Raw genomic sequence first — 19,464 nt, 5'->3', positions numbered from 1 at the left:
GAACCAGGAATTCCAGAACAGGGAAGTGGGAAGGGGTAGATGGAGGAACAGGGGGAGGGAAGAGGGCTTATGGGACTTGCAGGGAGTGGGGACCCAGAAAAGGGGAAATCATTTGAAATGTAAATAAAAAATATATCAATAAAAAAAAGAAATAAAGGAAAAAAAAAGAATTTCAATGCTTTGCTTTGTTTACATAATTACAACCTTCCAACCACATGTAGGTTTTTATGGCTGTGCATATGTGTATGAGGATGGCTCTGGCACTCTGATACTAAAAGTATTGAATAAGTCAGGAAGTTTTGTTTTACAAGGTAGAAGGCTAAATGTTAGATAAGGATTTCTCACAAGAACTTGTTAAAGACCCAGGTGGTATAAGAAACTTCAAACTCTTTGAAGGTTTACTGTAAACTATGAGTGACTCTGTATTCTAATCAGGAAGTTTGATGGCATCTGTAAATTGATCTTCTGTATCTGTTACTTGAGAAACTTTGTACCTGATTGATTTTGCATTTCCTTGTACCAAATGGCTATGATAATTGTGCCTGCTTCACTGGCTACATCTTTTGAAATGGTAATACCAACTCTTCATGTATAAAAATCCTTGCCTTAGAGCTCCAAAGTACATTCAGATTCAAACCTCCTCTGTGTGTGTGTGGTTTGTTCTGTCTGTCATCTCAGCTGGACCTGTGCCTTCCTGGACTAGAGGACCCTGGTTATCCCACAGCAGACCCATGGTCTGTAACAATGATCCTACTGTCACTCATACTTTCTTTGATATGGAAGAAAAAATTCAAATTACGAATGCTATGCAGAATATAGGAAAAGATCCTATGTATGGATCCATACAAAAGTATATGGAAAAAGATCCATCTTTTTCAGCATCACTCTTATGAGGAAATTGTGATCTAAAGTCATTACTCTGCATATTCTAGCTGATCTTGCTGAGATCAGTAGATCATAGATCATAGTAGATTATAGAGTTTCAATGCAATGTGAAAGTTAGTAAAGAACACATCATCCTCCAAGTTCAAAGCATATTTCCTGAACTTGTCAAATATAAAGTGTTCATTTATTAAATTCTAAATTTTCAGTGTCTTTTAGAATAATGAGATTAAATGATAAACTAGAAAAGAATGCATTCAGTATACTAAAGCAAAGTAACACAGAGCCAATTGTTAAACAAAGAAAAGGAATTTTATGTGTTTTATATTATCCTTAAACTTCCATCCATCTTGTATGTCTATATCTTCTGCTTTTGAACTCTTACCCCCAAAATACCTTTCCTTAGATTAACATTCTAATTTAATTATTATAGAGTTCATACATGGGTCAAAATATCACATTTTCCCCATAAATATGTGCAATGATTACATACCAGCTGAAAACACTGCTTTGTTGACAGTGTGCAGCCACATATAGGTATTATTATCACTATTATCAAACATACCACATACCGAGATGCCTTCTTCTTGATGATATTGCTTCCAGTTCCTTCCACCATCACTGAACATCAGGAAGTAGCTGGTCACCCAGTCAGAACTCCCGTATCCACCCTGGGTGGCCACAGCAGTGACCTCCATTCGTTTTCCAAGGTCAATCTGCAGCCACTGATACTTATTTGATACAAGTGGTATCCATCCACCAGCTCCTTTTTGGAACAAAAAAAAAAGTAGAAAAAATATAAGATAAGGAAATTACTGAAGATATATATGATGGGGGATTGAAAAGTATAAAATATAAATATATAGTAAATTTAAGATGTTTATAGATTCTCATTAAAACAAGAGCCAGAAGAATTACAAGCAAATAAATGGGCTCTGCATTGCCTAGGTGACATATGACACCCAGTGGTACAGCTTGTCTCAGAGTGTAGAAAGTGCTTGATGTGACATAGGTCATTAATAATTTCTGTCATGTCTGGGGACCAGTGTGTTCAGTTGTCAACATGCTGTCCTCAGACTTATCCTTTGCCAAGACAAGATACTAAAAAGCTATACCAGGAAGTACAGTGTTGAGCATGATATAAACAAAAGTACTTATACAGTCATTCAGAGACATAGAAGAATCATTGAAGAGGATGGGATGGGTGGTTTTTCCTGTGAGAAACCATAAGTAAGATTTCTAGCACTGCAAACAGTTAAAATTAAAAAGAGAGGAAAGATTTATAACACCCATTCTGACACATACACTGAGTGAGATTGTACTAAGAAGTCATTCATGTTTTATGTTTTTTGATGAACAGCACAGGTTAATTTTTAAGAACTCTTATTTTCCTAAAAACTCATCTGGGGATTGAGACAGGGACTCCAAGCTGGGCCACTGTTTTATTCTTACATGATCACATTTGGTGCTATTTTTTTTTCCACTTTTAAACTTCAGAGCTAGATTGATTTCCAGAGTGGTTGTACCAGCTTGCAATCCCACCAGCAGTGGAGGAGTGTTCCTCTTTCTCCACATCCTTGCCAACACCTGCTGTCCCTCCAGTTTTTAGTCTTAGCCATTCTGACGGGTGTGAGGTGAAATCTCAGGGTTGTTTTGATTTGCATTTCCCTAATGACTAATGATATTGAACATTTCTTAAGGTGCTTCTCAGCCATTCGAAATTCTTCAAGTGAAAATTCTTTGCTTAGCTCTGTACCCCATTTTTTAATAGGGTTACTTGGCTCTCTGGAATCTAACTTCTTGAGTTCTTTGTATATATTGGATATTAGCCCTCTGTTGGATGTAGGGTTGGTGAAGATCTTTTCCCAATTTGTTGGTTGCCGTTTTGTCCTTTTGACAGTGTCCTTTGCCTTACAGAAACTTTGTAATTTTATGAGGTCCCATTTGTCTATTCTTGATCTTAGAGCATAAGCTATTGGTGTGTTCAGGAACTTTTCCCCTGTGCCCATGTCCTCAAGGGTCTTCCCCAGTTTCTTTTCTATTAGTTTCAGTGTGTCTGGTTTTATGTGGAGGTCTTTGATCTACTTGGAGTTGAGCTTAGTACAGGGAGATAAAAATGGATCAATTTGCAATGAATTCATGAAATTCTTAGGCAAATCATCCTAAGTGAGGTAACCCAATCACAAAAGAACACATATAGAATGCAATCACTGATAAGTGGATATTAGCCTAGAAGCTCTGAATACCCAAGACACAATTAACATATCAAATGATTCCCAAGAAGAAGGAAGGATAGGGCCCTGGTCCTGGAAAGGCTTGATGCAGCAATGCAGGGGATTACCAGGACACAGAAGTGGGAGGGGTTTGATTGGGAATGGGCAGAGGGAAGAGGGCTTATGGGACTTATGGGGAGGGGGAACCTGGAAAGGGGGAATCATTTGGAATGTAAACAAAGAATGTAGAAACAAACAAACAAACAAAAACTTCAGAGCTCTAAGGAAACAATTGAATTCTTCCATGTGTGTTAAAATTTAAAGCAAGGGGAGGAAGAAAAATGGAAACTACAAATCTTAGATCATTTGCCAAGAATGTTAACAAATGTTTTTATACATATATACTTTCCCCACCCAAAGCATCTGATAGTCTGACTTTATCATATCTATTTTATTAATAAAAACAAATAACTGACTGTGATGCTTTCTATAAACTTGGCCCAAGGGTGTCGCCTTGTTGGAGTAGGTGTGTCACTGTGTGTGTGGGCTTAAGACCCTCACCCTAGCTGCTTGGAAGTCAGTCTTCCATTAACAGCCTTTAGATGAAGATGTGTAACTCTCAGATAAGGCTACACCATGCTGCCTGGAAACTGCGATGCTCCCACCTTGATGATAATGGACTGAACCTCTGAACCTATAAGACAGCCTCAAATGTCTTTTATAAGATTTGCATTGGTCCTGGTGTCTGTTCTCAGCTGTAAAACCCTAACTAAGACAATGACTTACATACATTTACAAAATATTTTTTCAAAAATCTGCTCCTCTTTATTTTCTTACCTTATACAAGGACATGTTTGTGCAATTCATTAACCACTTTATGCTTTCTGGTAGTATACCACTGGTTGAATTAAGTTTCTATTTCATAATTTTTCTACCTCTGTGTTATTCTGCATATGCTTTATGTTAAACCATCTCATTTTACTACCTGAAAAGTATGAAAGCCACAAAATGAGGTAAAAACCCCACCATAGAAGCTTTAATTTTTTTTTTTTAAAAGCACATAACCTATGGAAAGTAGTAGTGTTCTAGATTGTGTGTTGACTTTGTCTTGGGGGTACTGTGTGTGAAATGTCCTAGTTAGGGCTACTATTGCTGTGATGAAACACCATGACCAAAAGCAAGTTGGGGAGGAAAGGGTTTATTTGGCTTATACTTCCATATCATACTCTATCAATGAAGGAAATTAGTATAGGAACTCAAATATAGTGAGAACTTGGAGGCAGGAGATGAGGCAGTAGCCATGGAGGGATGCTGCTTACTGGCTTGCTCTTCATGGCTTGCTCAGACAATGAAAATTTGGAATTTAGGTCTAGAAAAGTGGTTGAATGATGTAAGCAGGGCTTAATAGATTATCCTAGTAGGAGCTTGGTAGACAACTGAGAGTAATATGGACTATGAAGGGGAACAAAACTGGCAACTGGGCTAGACTATTCTTTTGATATTTGAGCAAAGACTGTGGATACTTTTTGACTTTGTCCTAAGAATATGCTTAAGGCTAAATTGAAAAATTTGGAGCTAATTTTATTGACAGGATATTTCAAGAAATTCTTATATTGACTCTGTTACCTGGTTGTTTGTGATCATTCTTATACAGAGCTACAATGAAAAAGAACAAGCATGGCAAAAAAGAAATATGAAATGTACTGTTTGAAAAGGAAAGAATAAGGAAATGTAATATTTGAGCCAAGTCTTGTACTCAAAGAGATGATTTTAAAGAAAAGGCTTGGTACTAAATGGAAGAAAAGCAGAAGTACTTATGGAACAAGATCCCATTCAGCTAATCCTGAACCTATAAAAGGAAAAGGCTCAAGGTATTTTCCTCTCCCAAAAATCAACTAAGAAGCAAAGCTTTATAAATGTAATTTGTAGAGTTTTTATCCCAAGCAACCAGAGGAACTTGGCAGCATCAGTCATATGGTGATATTGGCTTTAGAGTTATGACTGGTACAGGAGTAAAGGAGTTATGGACTCTTCTTTCAGTTAAGAAAAGATGCTAAAGTAAGTTAAGAAAACTTATGGCAGTTTTCTTATGGCAGGGGAGTCCATACATGGAGATGAGGAGAAGCTGTTGCATGAAGCTGTGAGTGAAGCCTAATTTTTATTGGAAACCCCAAGATGTGGAAGATGCCAGCACCATAGGATACATGCCAAGGAAAGATGCAGATGTGGAATGTAAGACAGACAAATGTGTTTTGTTCAGCAAAGCTAGAAGGGTGAAACAATCTAAGCCTCATGGCTTCAGAAATGGAGCTATAGGATTTTCAGTTTGGTTTTATTTGAGATCAGTATTTCCTTACTCCCACCATTTCTCACTTTGGGGATAATAACGTACATTCTGTTTCATTATCTGTTGGAAGCACATAATTTCCTTTTGCATTTTTCAGGGGGTCTCATTGAGAATTTGACTAAAAAAGTGGTTGATTATTGTAAAGCAACCACATATTCTTGCCAAAATATCACAAGAATGGGATAGCCCTGTTGCCAATATTGCTCCTCCTAAAAATTTCTTGAGCTGGGCCATTCATAATCCATAATATTCCAGCACTACTACCTACCAGCATCAACTAGAACAGTCTATTAAGCTCTGCATACAACATTCATCCATTTTCTAGTCCAAAGTCCAAAAGTCTTCCACATTCCTCCAAAAATAATTTTTGAAATGCATAAGCCAGGAGGGCTAGAGGCAGGAATATGTACACTGTGAAGAGACAGTTTTCAATTCAATGGCCAGGACTGCATCCATTACTGAACTTTTCTGTGTTGGGAGGAATGAATTCGCATCATCTTTAGAAGAAAGAAGACAGCTATGAGAGAATATGGTAGCAGCCCAGAAAACAGAGTATTAGGAGATTGTTCGACGACATCAATTCACATGTGTAATGGACATTTAAGGACATAAAGGTATAATGAGTCATCTGAAGTTCTTTTTAGATTTCATTGCAAGATAAACGTTATTTTTCTATGAAAATTCATGACAAAGTGAAATAAAACCAAGTAATTACAATTCATGAAAGTTCGTCTCCAGTCTAAAATTTAAATGTTCAAAGACATAGTATTCATATTAGAAATAAGTTAAGCGCAATCTATATGAACAGCAAAGCAGATAAACACAGGCTGATTTAGATGTGGCTAAGAGACACCTAGAACAAATTAATTTCTTGTTCAATTCTATTCTATTCTTTTTCATATTACTTATTCCACTTACCAGTGTGGATTATTTATTTTATTATGAAAGAGATGAAATGCTTACCTTCTTATTATTTAATGCCACCCATTATAGCAGGAAACTCAGGGGTGAAATACTTAAAAATAACAATTTCAGTGAATCCTAAATTAACCATTTGAATGTATGAACTGTTCAAGCAACTAAAAGCCTTCAGTCAATCTTCCTTCAAAATATTTACATTTTCTTTAAGTATATAACATAATTAAGTTATCATTTGTTGAATTGTAGTGAAGGCCTTATATGAGGTGAGTTGTGGGGATGCTTGTTTGGCAGAATGATAGGATTTTCTAATAGTTGATGAATGATCATATGCTAGAAAAGACATTTAAGGATCATTTTACAATTTTAAGCTATGATGCTGTTTCAACTAGGAGTTATAATTTGTTTTTAAACATCATCTCCCTCATCATATATACACACATGCATGCATGTATGTATGAATATATATCTGCATGTATGTATGCATGTGAGAATGTGCATTGGAGTACATATGTCTAGAGAGCCTCAAGGCACTGGCCCTCCCTAGAACTGTAGTTACAGGCTGTTGTAAGCCATCTGATATGGGTGCTAGGAACTGAATTTGGGTCCTTTGCCAAAGTAGTATGTGCCCTTAATCACTGAGCATTCTTTACAGCTGTGCAGTTATAATTTCTAACATATGAAATAATTTTATATGTAATGGCCCTTATAAATATTCAGAACCATGTTTCTAAGTTATCATAGAATCAGGCTACTATTTTCTGTTTCATGGTAAAAGAATAATTCGTCAAAGTTTTAAAGAAGAAGAAGGTTAAGTGTCTGGATATTTGGGATGTGTAGGGAATAATAGCCAGTGTATTGTCACTTGATTTATGTTTGAAATGCACACATTTCTGAATTATCTTTTTTAGAAGAAATAAATTCCTGTATAGCAATACTGACTTCCATTCTAATCTGTCTACCTGACTCTGGATAGACTTTTCCTATCGAAATTCATGGCTGTTGGCACATAGAGCTTTCCTGAGTAATTAATAAAGTATTACTTCTGGCTACAAATGAGAGATAATGGAAGCACTTACTGGAAACAAAGGGAGTACAAAATATGTACATGCATCAGCCCAGCCAATGTCTAATTGCTTCTGGTAAGAGTTTCCATCTCATTTCAACTCCTGTCCTAAGTGGAAACAGTCTCATGTAAAATGCCACTGGGATAATCAACATATGTTTATAATCAAATGTATAATAAAATAATTTTCATAAAATAATCATTAAATACTAACATGTTATAATAATTTCAACTCTGTGTAGCCCTGGCAGTCCTAGAATTCACTATGTAGAATAGGCTTCCATTGAACTGATAGATATTGGCTTGTCTCTGCCTCCTGAGTGCTGGTACTAAAGGCCTGCACCACCATGCTTAACCATTTTAACTTTTTAAAATTACATTTTTATTCTTTTAGTGTGTGTGTGTGTGTGTGTGTGTGTGTGTGTGTGTGTGTGTGAATGCAAACACGTGTGTGTATGCATACACAGTATGAAGAGTATGAATGTTGTCCTCTGGCCTCTACTTGCACAGTATTCTCTCTTGCACTTGGGAACTGAACTCAGGTTGGCAGACACAGTAGAAAATGTCTTTACCCTGTTGAGCAACATCACTAGCTCCAGATTCTCTTAACTTCTTAATTGTTTATTTAAGTAACTTTAAATCATATAGTTTTTCTAAGGAGACAAGAATGAAAAATAGAAGCCAATTTCTCTCTCTCTCTCTCTCTCTCTCTCTCTCTCTCTCTCTCTCTCTCTCTCTCTCTCTTATTCCTTTACATATTTTGTAATGTTGCATATATCTTAGAACCTTTGCATTTGAAAAACACTTAGTAATTTGCATTTGTAGGAACTATCAAAATAAACTGATAATCAAAATGTCAGTTTAATGGTGAAGCTCAATTTTCAAGGAATGCATATGGTGCCAATTTTTCTGCAGCTGGATGACAACATATACATCACTTATGTAATTATTTATGTATAATTATTTCATATAAGTTTTGTAAAATCATATGGACAAAATTAAGCAGCATTGTGATTAACTTTTCATCTGTGTGGTTCTTTACAGAAAGGAAAGGAAAACAAGCTATAGAGTCAGTGGAGAAAATAGCAATACCGTCGTACTCACAGGCCAGTCAGGAACCTTGAGATTTCAACTATTGTTCCCATAAATAGAGTATCAAAGTCATATGTCTGACTTCGAAGGGCTTCAAGAGCCACAATTTCTTACTTTGTTGTGTTATTCTTATCTTTTCTCTACAGTGTTCATCATTCATTAGGCTTGGGGAGGACTCTGGCTAAGAATTTTAGGTGGGTCAGAAGTGAGACCACAACTCTATCTTGTAGGTCTTACAGTTAAATATCAGACCAGTTGTGCTGTGCTTGACTCTTTCTACTTATCTAACCTATTCTCCTCATACCTTATCAACCTTTGCCCTCTTCCTGCTATATCCTCTTTTTAAACGTGTATTTTACATTAACTTATTTAATTTCTTTAAGTGTCCAAACAATGTATGAGTTCAAGTTTATATATAACAATACCTTAAACCATAAACTTCTTGTTCTTCCTTAGAAAAATTTACAGATGAGTTCATTTAAATTAATTATAGAATATCTGGCTACATCTTTTTCTTATTAAGGAGGAGGAAGTAATGAAATGAGACACCTGGAATTCTTATGGAAGCTCTGGTTATAGCATTATTAATTCAAAATACGAATGTGAAAACTAGGAGGTCGCCACCATCTTGGCTCCTGTGACCAAGCAGCCAGCCCAGCCAGGTACACAGGGAATACCAGAATGAGAGATCGCTCAGGACACAGCCAGCCTGGGTTCGTTCTGTACTTAGGAACTAGGCAGCTCTACAGCTGTCTGGGTACCTATCCTACAAGGGAGCATCTGACCTGTAGGGAGTCCTATGCTTAGAGGGAGTCCTGCTTTCAGAGACCTGTGTCACATCTGACACAGGGAAGATCCCACTTCTTGATACTCTCTAGAGAACTGACAGGAGCAGGTTATTCAGTAAGAACCATCCTGCACCCCTAGAGGCCCAGAGCTGTTCACTACCCAACAACCTCCAGATCACCACTCATCTTCCTTCCCTTCTACCCCTCCCTTCTCCACTGCCACCTCCCCATTCTGCCAGATATGGTAGTCCTGCGCCCCTTCTGATATGGGAAGGAGCCGTGATACTCTCTAGAGAATGGGCAGGAACACAGCATTGGTGGCTCATGCCTTTAATCCCAGCACCTGGGAGGCAGAGGCAGGCGGAGTTCAAGGCCAGCCTGATCTACAGAGTGAGTTCCAGGACAGTCAGGACTACACAGAGAAAGCCTGTCTCAAAAAACCAAAAAGAAATAAGAAATAAGAAAAAAGAAAAAAAGAAAAGAAGAAGAAGAAGAAGAACTGGCAGGAGCAGGTCATTCGAGAACTGGCACCAGTAGGTGCATTCAAATTGGTAGAAGTGGGGCATTCAAGAACTAGCATCAGCAGAGCATTTGAAATATGGCAGCAGCAGAACATTTGAGAAATAGTAGCTTGCAGGGCATTTGACCCAAACCAAGTCTGCCACAGAAGAGACCCTATCACCTGATACTTTCTGGAGAACCAGCTGTTTTCAGGGCATTGGAGAGAAAGGGAATCCTAGGAGTACAGAAACACAGGCCTGCAGGACAGAGAAGTTAGAGAGAGCAAGACCAGCTAACACCAGAGATAATGAGATGGCCAAAGGCAAACTCAAGATCATTACCAACAGTAACCAAGGCAACATGGCACCATCAGAACCCAGTTCTCCCACAACAGCAAATCCTGCATACTCCATCACATCAGAAAAGCAAGAGCTAGATTTAAAATTACATCTCATATTGTTGATGAAGGACTTCAAGAAGGACATAAATAATTCCCTTAAAGAAATACAAGAGAACATGGGTCAACAGGTAGAAGCACAAAAATCCCTTAAAGAAATACAAGAGAATATGGATCAAAAGGTAGAAGCCCTTAAATAGGAAATACAGGCTTCTGGGCGGCCAGCGGGGAGAAGTCAGTGTGCTCCAGTGAATCCAGCAGGCCCCTGCAGGAGCCTCCAGGTGTCTGCTTTGGGATCTGAACAGCCTGGGCCACAGCACTCGGTCTCCAGGAAGTGCGGGAGACCTGGTGTGCACCCAGAGGCAGTCTGGGAGAGCGCCCAGCTTGCTCTGGTGGCACTGAGCTTAGGTTCTAGTCCTGAGGTCTCTGACAGGAGCCCTCAGATCTCTCTGCTTCCGGATCCAGAAGGAAATGGAAGAAGACCTCAAAAAATGGGAAAACCTCCCATGCTCATGGATCGGCAGGATCAATATAGTTAAAATGGCCATTTTGCCAAAAGCAATATACAGATTCAATGCAATACCCATCAAAATCCCAACTTAATTCTTCACAGAGTTAGAAAGAGCAATTATCAAATTCATCTGGAATAACAAAAAACCCAGGATAGCTAAAACTATTCTCAGCAACAAAAGAAAGTCTGGGGGAATCAGTATCCCTGACCTCAAGCAATACTACAGAGCAATAGTGTTAAAAACTGCATGGTATTGGTACAGTGACAGGCAGGAGGATCAATGGAACAGGATTGAAGATCCAGAAATGAACCCACACACCTATGGCCACTTGATCCTCGACAAAGAGGCTGAAAACATCCAATGGAAAAAAGATAGCCTTTTCAACAAATGGTGCTGGTTCAACTGGAGGTCAGCATGCAGAAGAATGCGAATTGATCCATCCTTGTCTCCTTGTACTAAGCTCAAATCCAAATGGATCAAGGACCTCCACATAAAGCCAGACACTCTGAAGCTAATAGAAAAGAAACTGGGGAAGACCCTTGAGGACATCGGTACAGGGAGAAAGTTTCTGAACAGAACACCAATAGCGTATGCTCTAAGAGCAAGAATTGACAAATGGGACCTCATAAAATTACAAAGTTTCTGTAAGGCAAAGGACACCATCAAGAGGACAAATCGGCAACCAACAAATTGGGAAAAGATCTTCACCAATCCTACATCAGATAGAGGGCTAATATCCAATATATATAAAGAACTCAAGAAGTTAAGACTCCAGAAAACCAAACAACCCTATTAAAAAATGGGGTACAGAGTTAAACAAAGAATTCTCACCTGAAGAACTTCGGATGGGGGAGAAGCATCTTAAAAAATGCTCAACTTCATTAGTCATTAGGGAAATGCAAATCAAAACAGCCCTGAGATTTCACCTTACACCAGTCAGAATGGCTAAGATTAAAAATTCAGGAGACAGCAGGTGTTGGAGAGGGTGTGGAGAAAGAGGAACACTCCTCCACTGCTGGTGGGGTTGCAAATTGGTACAACCACTCTGGAAAGCAGTCTGGCGGTTCCTCCGAAAACTGGGCACCTCACTTCCAGAAGATCCTGCTATACCAGTTCTGGGCATATACCCAGAGGATTCCCCACCATGTAATAAGGATACATGCTCTACTATGTTCATAGCAGCCCTATTTATAATTGCCAGATGCTGGAAAGAACCCAGGTATCCCTCAACAGAAGAGTGGATGCAAAAAATGTGGTATATCTACACAATGGAGTATTATTCAGCCATTAGAAACAATGAATTCATGAAATTCTTAGGCAAATGGATGGAGCTAGAGAACATCATACTAAGTGAGGTAACCCAGACTCAAAAGGTGAATCATGGTATGCACTCACTAATAAGTGGATATTAACCTAGAAACCTGGAATATCCAAAACATAATCTACACATCAAATGAGGTACAAGAAGAAAGGAAGAGTGGCCCTTTGTTCTGGAAAGACTCAGTGAAGCAGTATTCAGCAAAACCAGAACGGGGAAGTGGGAAGGGGTGGGTAGGAGGACAGGGGGAGAGAAGGGGGCTTACGGGACTTTTGTGGAGTGGGGGGGGCTAGGAAAGGGGAAATTATTTGAAATGTAAATAAAAAATATATCGAATAAAAAAAGGGGAAAAAATTCAACATGAGGGAAAAAAAAGAAATAGAAGCAGTCATTAATAGTCTCTTATCAAAAAAAAAAAAAAAAAAAAAAAGCCCAGGACCAGATGGGTTTAGTAGGGAATTCTATCAGATCTTCAAAGAAGAGTTAATACCGATACTCTTCAAATTTTTCCACAAAATAGAAACTCAAGGAACACTACCCAACTCATTCTATAAAGCCACAATAACGATTATACCTAAACCAAACAAAGACCAAAGAAGGAAGGAGAACTTCAGACTAATCTCCTTCATGAACACTGATGCAAAAATATTGAACAAAATCTGGGTCAACTGAATCCAAGAATGCATCAAAAGTATAATTCACCACGATCAGGTTAAGTTTCATCCCAGGGATGCAAGGATGGTTCAATATACGGAAATCTGTCAATGTAATCCATTACACAAACAAACTAAAGGAAAAAAAACCACATGGTCATTTCATTAGATGCTGAAAAGACTTTTGACACAATCCAGCATGACTTCATTATAAAAGTCTTGGAGAGATCAGGAATCCAAGGCCCATACCTAAACATGGTGAAAGCAATATACTGCAAACTGATAGCCAACATTAAGTTAAACAGAAGGAAACATGAAGCAATCCCACTAAAATCGGGGACCAGACAAGGCTGCCCACTCTCTATCTATTCAATATAGTACTTGAAGTCCTATCCAGAGCAATCAGGCAGCAAAAGGAGGTCAAAGGTATACAAATTGGAAAGGAAAAAGTCAAAATATCACCATTTGCAGATGATATGTTAGTATACTTAAGCAACCCCAAAACTTCCACCAGAGAACTCCTAAAGCTGATAAACAACTTCAGCAAAATGGCTGGATATAAAATTAACTCAAGCAAATCAGTAGCCTTCCTCTACTCAAAGGATAAACAAAAGGAGAACGAAATTAAGGAAATGACACCCTTCACAATAGTCCCAAATAATATTTCATACCTGGGTGTGACCCTAATGAAGCAAGTGAAAGATGTATATGACAAGAACTTTAAGCCTTTGAAGAATGAAATAGAAGAAAGTCTCAGAAGGTGGAAAGATCTCCCATGTTCATGGATTGGCAGGATCAATATAGTAAAAATGGCCATCTTGCTTAAAACAATCTACAGATTCAATACAAAATCCCAAATCAATTCTTCATAGATCTAGAAAGAGCAATTCTCAAATTCATCTGGAACAACAAACAAACAAACAAACAAACAAACAAAACAAACAAACAAAAAACAGGATAGCAAAAACTATTCTCCACAACAAAAGTTCTTCTGGGGGAATCACCATCCCTGACCTCAAGCTCTACTACAGAGCAATAGTTATACAAACTGTTTGGTATTGCTATGTAGACAGGCAGGAAGATGAATGGAATAGAATTGAAGGTCCAGAAAAGAACCCACACACGTATAGTCACTTGATATTTGACTAAGGAGCTAAAAACATCCAGTGGAAAAAAGACAGCATTTTAAACAAATTGTGCTGGATCAACTGGAGATCTGCATGCAGAAAAATGCAAATGACCCATTCTTATCTCCTTGTACAAAGCTCAAGTCCAAGTGGATCAAGGATCTACATTTAAAACCAGACACACTGAAGGTTATAAAGGAGAAAGTGGGGATGAATCTTGAACACATAGGCACAGCAGAAAAGTTCCTGAATAGAACACCAATGGCTTATGCTCTAAGAACAAGAATCCACACATGGGACCTCATAAAACTGCAAAGCTTCTGTAAGGCAAAGAACACAGTCAATAGGACAAAACAGCAACCAACAAATTGGGAAAAGATCTTTACCAACCCTACATCCGATAGAGAGCCTATATCCAATGTATACAAAGAACTCAAGAAGTTAGTCTCCAGAGAGTCAAATAACCCTATTAAAAAATGGGGTACAGGGGCTGGAGAGATGGCTCAGCAGTTAAGAGCACTGACTGCTCTTCCAGAGGTCCTGAGTTCAATTCCCAGCAACCACATGGTGGCTCACAACCATCTGTAATGGGATTCTTAATGGGACCTGAAACCCTCTTCTGGTGTGTCTGAAGACAGCTACAGTGTACTCATATACATAAAATAAATAAATCTTAAAAAAAATGGGTTATAGAGCTAAACAGGGAATTCTCAACTGAGGAAACTCAAATGGCTCTAAAGCACCTAAAGAAATGTTCGGCATCCTTAGTTATCAGGGAAATGCAAATCAAAACAACACTGAGATTCCACCTTACACCAGTCAGAATGGCTAAGATGAAAATCTCAGGGGACAGCAGATTCTGGAGAGGATGCGGGGGGAGGGGGGAAGGAACACTTCTCCATTGTTGGTGGGATTGCAAGCTAGTAAAACCTCTGGAAATCAGTTTGGCGATTCCTCAGTAAATTAGACATAGTACTACCTGCAGACCCAGCTATACCACTCCTGGGCATATACCCAGAAGGTGCTCCTACATGTAATAAGGACACATGCTCCACTATGTTCATAGCTGCCTTATTTATAATAGCCAGAAGATGGAAAGAACCCAGATGTCCCTCGACAGAGGAATGGATACAGAAACTATGGTATATATACAGAATGAAGTACTATTCAGCTATTAAAAACAATGAATTCATGAAATTCTTAGGCAAATTGATAGAGCTAGAAAGTGTCATCCTGAGCAAGGCAACCCAATCACAAAAGAGCACACATGGTATGCACTCACTAATAAGTGGATGTTAGCCTAAAAGCTCAAAATAAACAAGTTACAATTCATCCAGCACAGGAAGCTCAAGAAAAAGGACTTAAGTGAGAGTGCTTCGGTTCCTCTAAGAAAGGGAACAAAATACTCACAGGAGCAATAAGAGAGAAATGTGTGGAGCAGAGACTGAAGCAAGGGCCACCCAGAGACTGCCCTACCTGGGGATTCATCCTATAAACAGTCACCAAACCCCAACACTTTTATGGATGACAAGAAGTGCATACCAAAAGGAGCATGCCATGGTTGTCTCAGGAGGGGCCCTGCCAGAGCCTTACAAATGCAGAGGCAGATGCTAGCAACCAACTATTGGACTGGGCTTGGGGTCCCCAATGGAGGAGCTGGAGTATGGTCCAGAGGAGCTGAAGGGGTGTACAGCTCCATGGGAAGAACAATGATTTCGGCCACCCAGATGCCCCAAGACTCTCAGGGACTAAATCATCAACCAAGGGGCACGCATGGTTCCAGCCAAAAATGTGGCAGAGGAAGGCCTTGTTGGGTCCTTGGTCAGGTAAAGGTTCAACAGAAGCCCCAACAAAGGGAAACTGAGGGGGGCTGGGTATGTGTTGGGTGGAAGGGCATATATGTGGAGCCAGGGGGAAGGAGCAGGGGAAGGGTTGGGGTCTTAGGGGAGGAGGGATATCGGGAAAGGTTTTACCATTGGCAATGTAAATGAAGACAATATTCAATAAAAATCCGTTTGTGAAAACTAAATAACTTTAAGCATAATTGAAATACATGCAATTGTCTGGGGAGATGGTACAGTCAATAAAGTGTTTATTGTACAAACAAGAACAACTGAATTCATCTCTCTATCATGCATGTAAAATGCAGGCACCAAACTGTACTCTTGTAATTGTAGCAGTAGAGAGGCAGAGAGGGGCTTGACTATTCAGCCAAATCTGTCTTTGACCTCCAATTCAGTGAGAAACCTTGTGGAGATGGAGAGGGAAGGTGGTGCCAGGTGTGATGAGTAATTCCATTAATCCCTTTGTGTGAGAGGTAGAAGCAGGAGGATCTCTGAGTTTGAGGTTATCCTGATCTACAAAGCAAGTACCAGGCAAGTCAAGACTACATAGTGAGATACTGTCTGGAAAAAAAAAAAAACTAGGTAGGAAAGTGGAGCTGAATGAGGATTTTGGGAGAGGAGAGGAGAGGAGAGGAGAGGAGGGAAGGGGAGGAGAGGGGAGGGGAGGGGAGGGGAGAGGGAAGGGGAGGGGAGAGGGGAGGGGAGGGGGAGAGGGGAGGGGAGGGGAGAGGGGAGGGCAGAGGCGAGGGGAGGGGGGAGGAGAGGAGGGGAGGGGAGGGGAAAGGGGAGGGGAGATGGGGAGGGGAAGGAGAGGGGAGGGGGAGGGGGAGAGGGGAGAGGAGAGGGGGAGGGGAGAGGGGGAGAGGAGAGGAGGAGGGGAGGAGAGGGGAGGGGAGGGGAGGAGAGGAGAGAGGATGACAGAGGAGGAGGTAGAAGGAAAGTGGAGCAGAAGCACCTGGCCTGGAGAAACTGCAAGCTATAAGGGGTTTCATAGATGGGGAAGATGGTAATGTAGTGGTAGCTCTGCCTAATCTAGGTGCACAGCATGTATTCATATTAATTGAGTTGTGTTTTCTTGGCCCAGGAATATTTGGGTTGGAGATTTATTGCAACAGGAAACAATTGAGGAAACATCTCAATACTGGTCTCATCATGTAAGCATATCTGCATGTGCATGCACAGAAATCCCCACAGACAAACATATACATGCACACACACCAGAATGAGAGAAGAAAATATAATACTTAAAAAATAACATAATAAAATGGGACACAGCTTTTAAAATATTTTTTTTCTAACTTTCATCTCTGTGATCTCTATGATCAAAGATTTTGACTTAAGCAGTTTATATGCTAGAATGTTCTAAAATCCATGTTATGGAAAGAGTTGCCATACTGATCATTACAACCATCAGCACCATTTTATATTCCACAATCTGAACTGAAGGGAGTTTAATTCCCCTGGTATATGTGAAATCAAATGAAATTGAGCCTATACAATAGCTATAACCTTACTAGCTATAGATAAAAATGTACATAGGGGATGGGGAGATAGCTCAGTGGGCAAAATTCCTGCTGCACAAGCATGCAGACCTTAGTCAAGATCCCCAGTACCCAAGTAAGAAGCTGAGTTGGTAGCGTAGAAAAGAGAATCCTGAGGGCTCACTGGCCACTGAGCCTACCGCAAAAGGCAAATTCTAGGTTCATTTAGAGTCCCTGTCTCTAAATGTAAGGGAGAGAGCAATAAAGTAAGACATCCTTCTCTGGTGCCTAGCTTCCATATGCTCACACATGGGAACAGCCCCACCCTACCCATGTGTATACACTCCAAAGGTGCAAACAGGCACGGGCATGTACACACACATAATATTTACATAGACATAAAAGGGAAGATATGTATGCACATATGCAAAACATATATTCATTATAAAAACAATCCCAGTTGTTGTAATCTAAAAAGTATTAGGTGTAAAATTATATTTTAATTTTCAGTGAAGAAAATAAAGTAAGTTCTCTAGGTTCGCAATTACAGAAGCAATTAGAAAAAACTATTGATTTGTTCTTACAAGACTGACCAACATGCACAAAAGTAGATTTTACTTCTAAAACAAAATTTAGCACTGGTATAGTTATTTCACAATAAGACATAATATGAGAAGTATATTCATCTTATTCTTAGGGTTTCTTCCTTTGAGTTTTTTTTTTTTTTCAACCAGTATCACAGTACTGACAGGGTGATGACCAATTTAAATGAGACCACAAGGGGATTCAGTCGTGTAAACTAATTGTATATCACAATAACACCATGGGTTACCATAACGTAATAGTCAAGCTTCTTCAGGACTTTGATATGTCTTTGGTAACACTTAACATTATTAGTCATTGTTTTATGACTGACTCTGGAGTTTTCTACAATGAAGGCTTAGGTTGAATCCCAGGAGTGAATATTATTTAGTCTTTCCTTATTGTAAAGTTCTGTGACAGATTTGTAATGTACCTAGTAGATTTTACTCACATTATTAGCACTTTCAATTATTTTTGTCCCTGAAGCATTTACTAAATACTACCTATATAGGATCAGAACACACAGATTTTTATTGTTCTAAAATATATACAACATAAAAAATTTAAGCACACAGTTAAGTGACATTAAGCACATCTAGCTCTTCAGCCATCACTACTATTTATCTCTAGAGTTTATTCTGTCTTCTCAAACTTGGTAACCACTGATGAGTAACTCCACCTATCCCAGCTGCTGTCAATCACTCTTGTATTTTCTGTCCTTGGACTCTGACTAATCTGGGCACTTCATTGCCAGTCATATGGTATTCTCTAGTTTGTTTTACTAAGCATGATGCTTTTAAAGTTCTTCTACATAGTAGCCTGGTTCTAGCATGGTCAGACCTCCAGATACTCCATGTATGGATCACATTTTGTTTACCCATTCATCAACAAACACTTACATTATTTCAGTCTGTTTGGCTCTTGTGAATAAAGATACTGTTGTTTTGTATGCACCATATTATGTGCTAAGGGAACTACATCACTTAATACACATACAACCTATTTCTCACAACTTAATTGTCTCCTGAGAGATATAATATACAAATCTTATAATTTTGGAATCAGTGTCTTGGGAAGATAAAGGAATTTATCCAAAGTCATACATCCAGTAAAGAGAGACTGAAACAAAACAAAACAAAAGCAGAGTTCTATGATTCTAAGTTTATTCCTCCTCATTAAAGGTGAGATTTCTCCTTTCCTTCAAGAAATTTGGAATTTGACAAAGGGGAAAATTACAAAACCATAAAGTAAGTCAGATTGCATGTGGTGTTATGAGAGAGGATTTTGTTCCTTTTTCTTCTTTTGTATGGTGGTCAGGGGAATGTTTGTCATGTTTAGCTTACATGGATAATTAGTCATGTTTAGCTAGCAAATTTGAAGCTCAAATATGGATTATGACCTGTTTTATACAATTAGAGAATTAAGAATAATCTTAAAAGGTTTGAGGATGGGTACAGAGACAGAGATAAGAAAAATGAGAGACTTCTGTCTCAAGATAGAAAATTTTCTAGATCTTGTTTTGAAGGATGGTGAATCCTTCCTCCTGAAGGATTCTAAAAATTTCCAATGATGCAAGACCAGGTGGATGGAGATAGGACTGATGAAGGCCAAACAGACTCAAATAGCACAATAGTTGAAGAGTAATAGAGCCTGGTTGTGGACGGTCATTCACACAAAGAAGCAGGATGAATAGTCACTGCTAACATGACTGATTGGCATATGTGTGGGTCAAGGACCTCAGAA

At 39.0% G+C, this 19,464-nt stretch overlaps 1 protein-coding gene across 1 annotated transcript in view; it reads right to left on the bottom strand.

Annotated features, from left to right (window-relative positions):
• Positions 1–19,464, bottom strand: part of LOC127665192 (contactin-associated protein-like 3) — a 171,633-nt gene that overhangs the window by 137,320 nt on the left and 14,849 nt on the right. The window contains exon 2 of the mRNA XM_052157625.1: positions 1,455–1,648. Within this exon, the coding sequence (XP_052013585.1) occupies positions 1,455–1,648 (194 nt within the window). The remainder of the gene's footprint in view (positions 1–1,454; positions 1,649–19,464) is intronic.

The sequence above is a fragment of the Apodemus sylvaticus genome, chromosome 14 (assembly GCF_947179515.1).
Source record: "Apodemus sylvaticus chromosome 14, mApoSyl1.1, whole genome shotgun sequence".
In the NCBI taxonomy this organism is placed as follows: Eukaryota; Metazoa; Chordata; class Mammalia; order Rodentia; family Muridae; genus Apodemus; species Apodemus sylvaticus.
This window is presented reverse-complemented; position numbering and strand designations above follow the sequence as displayed.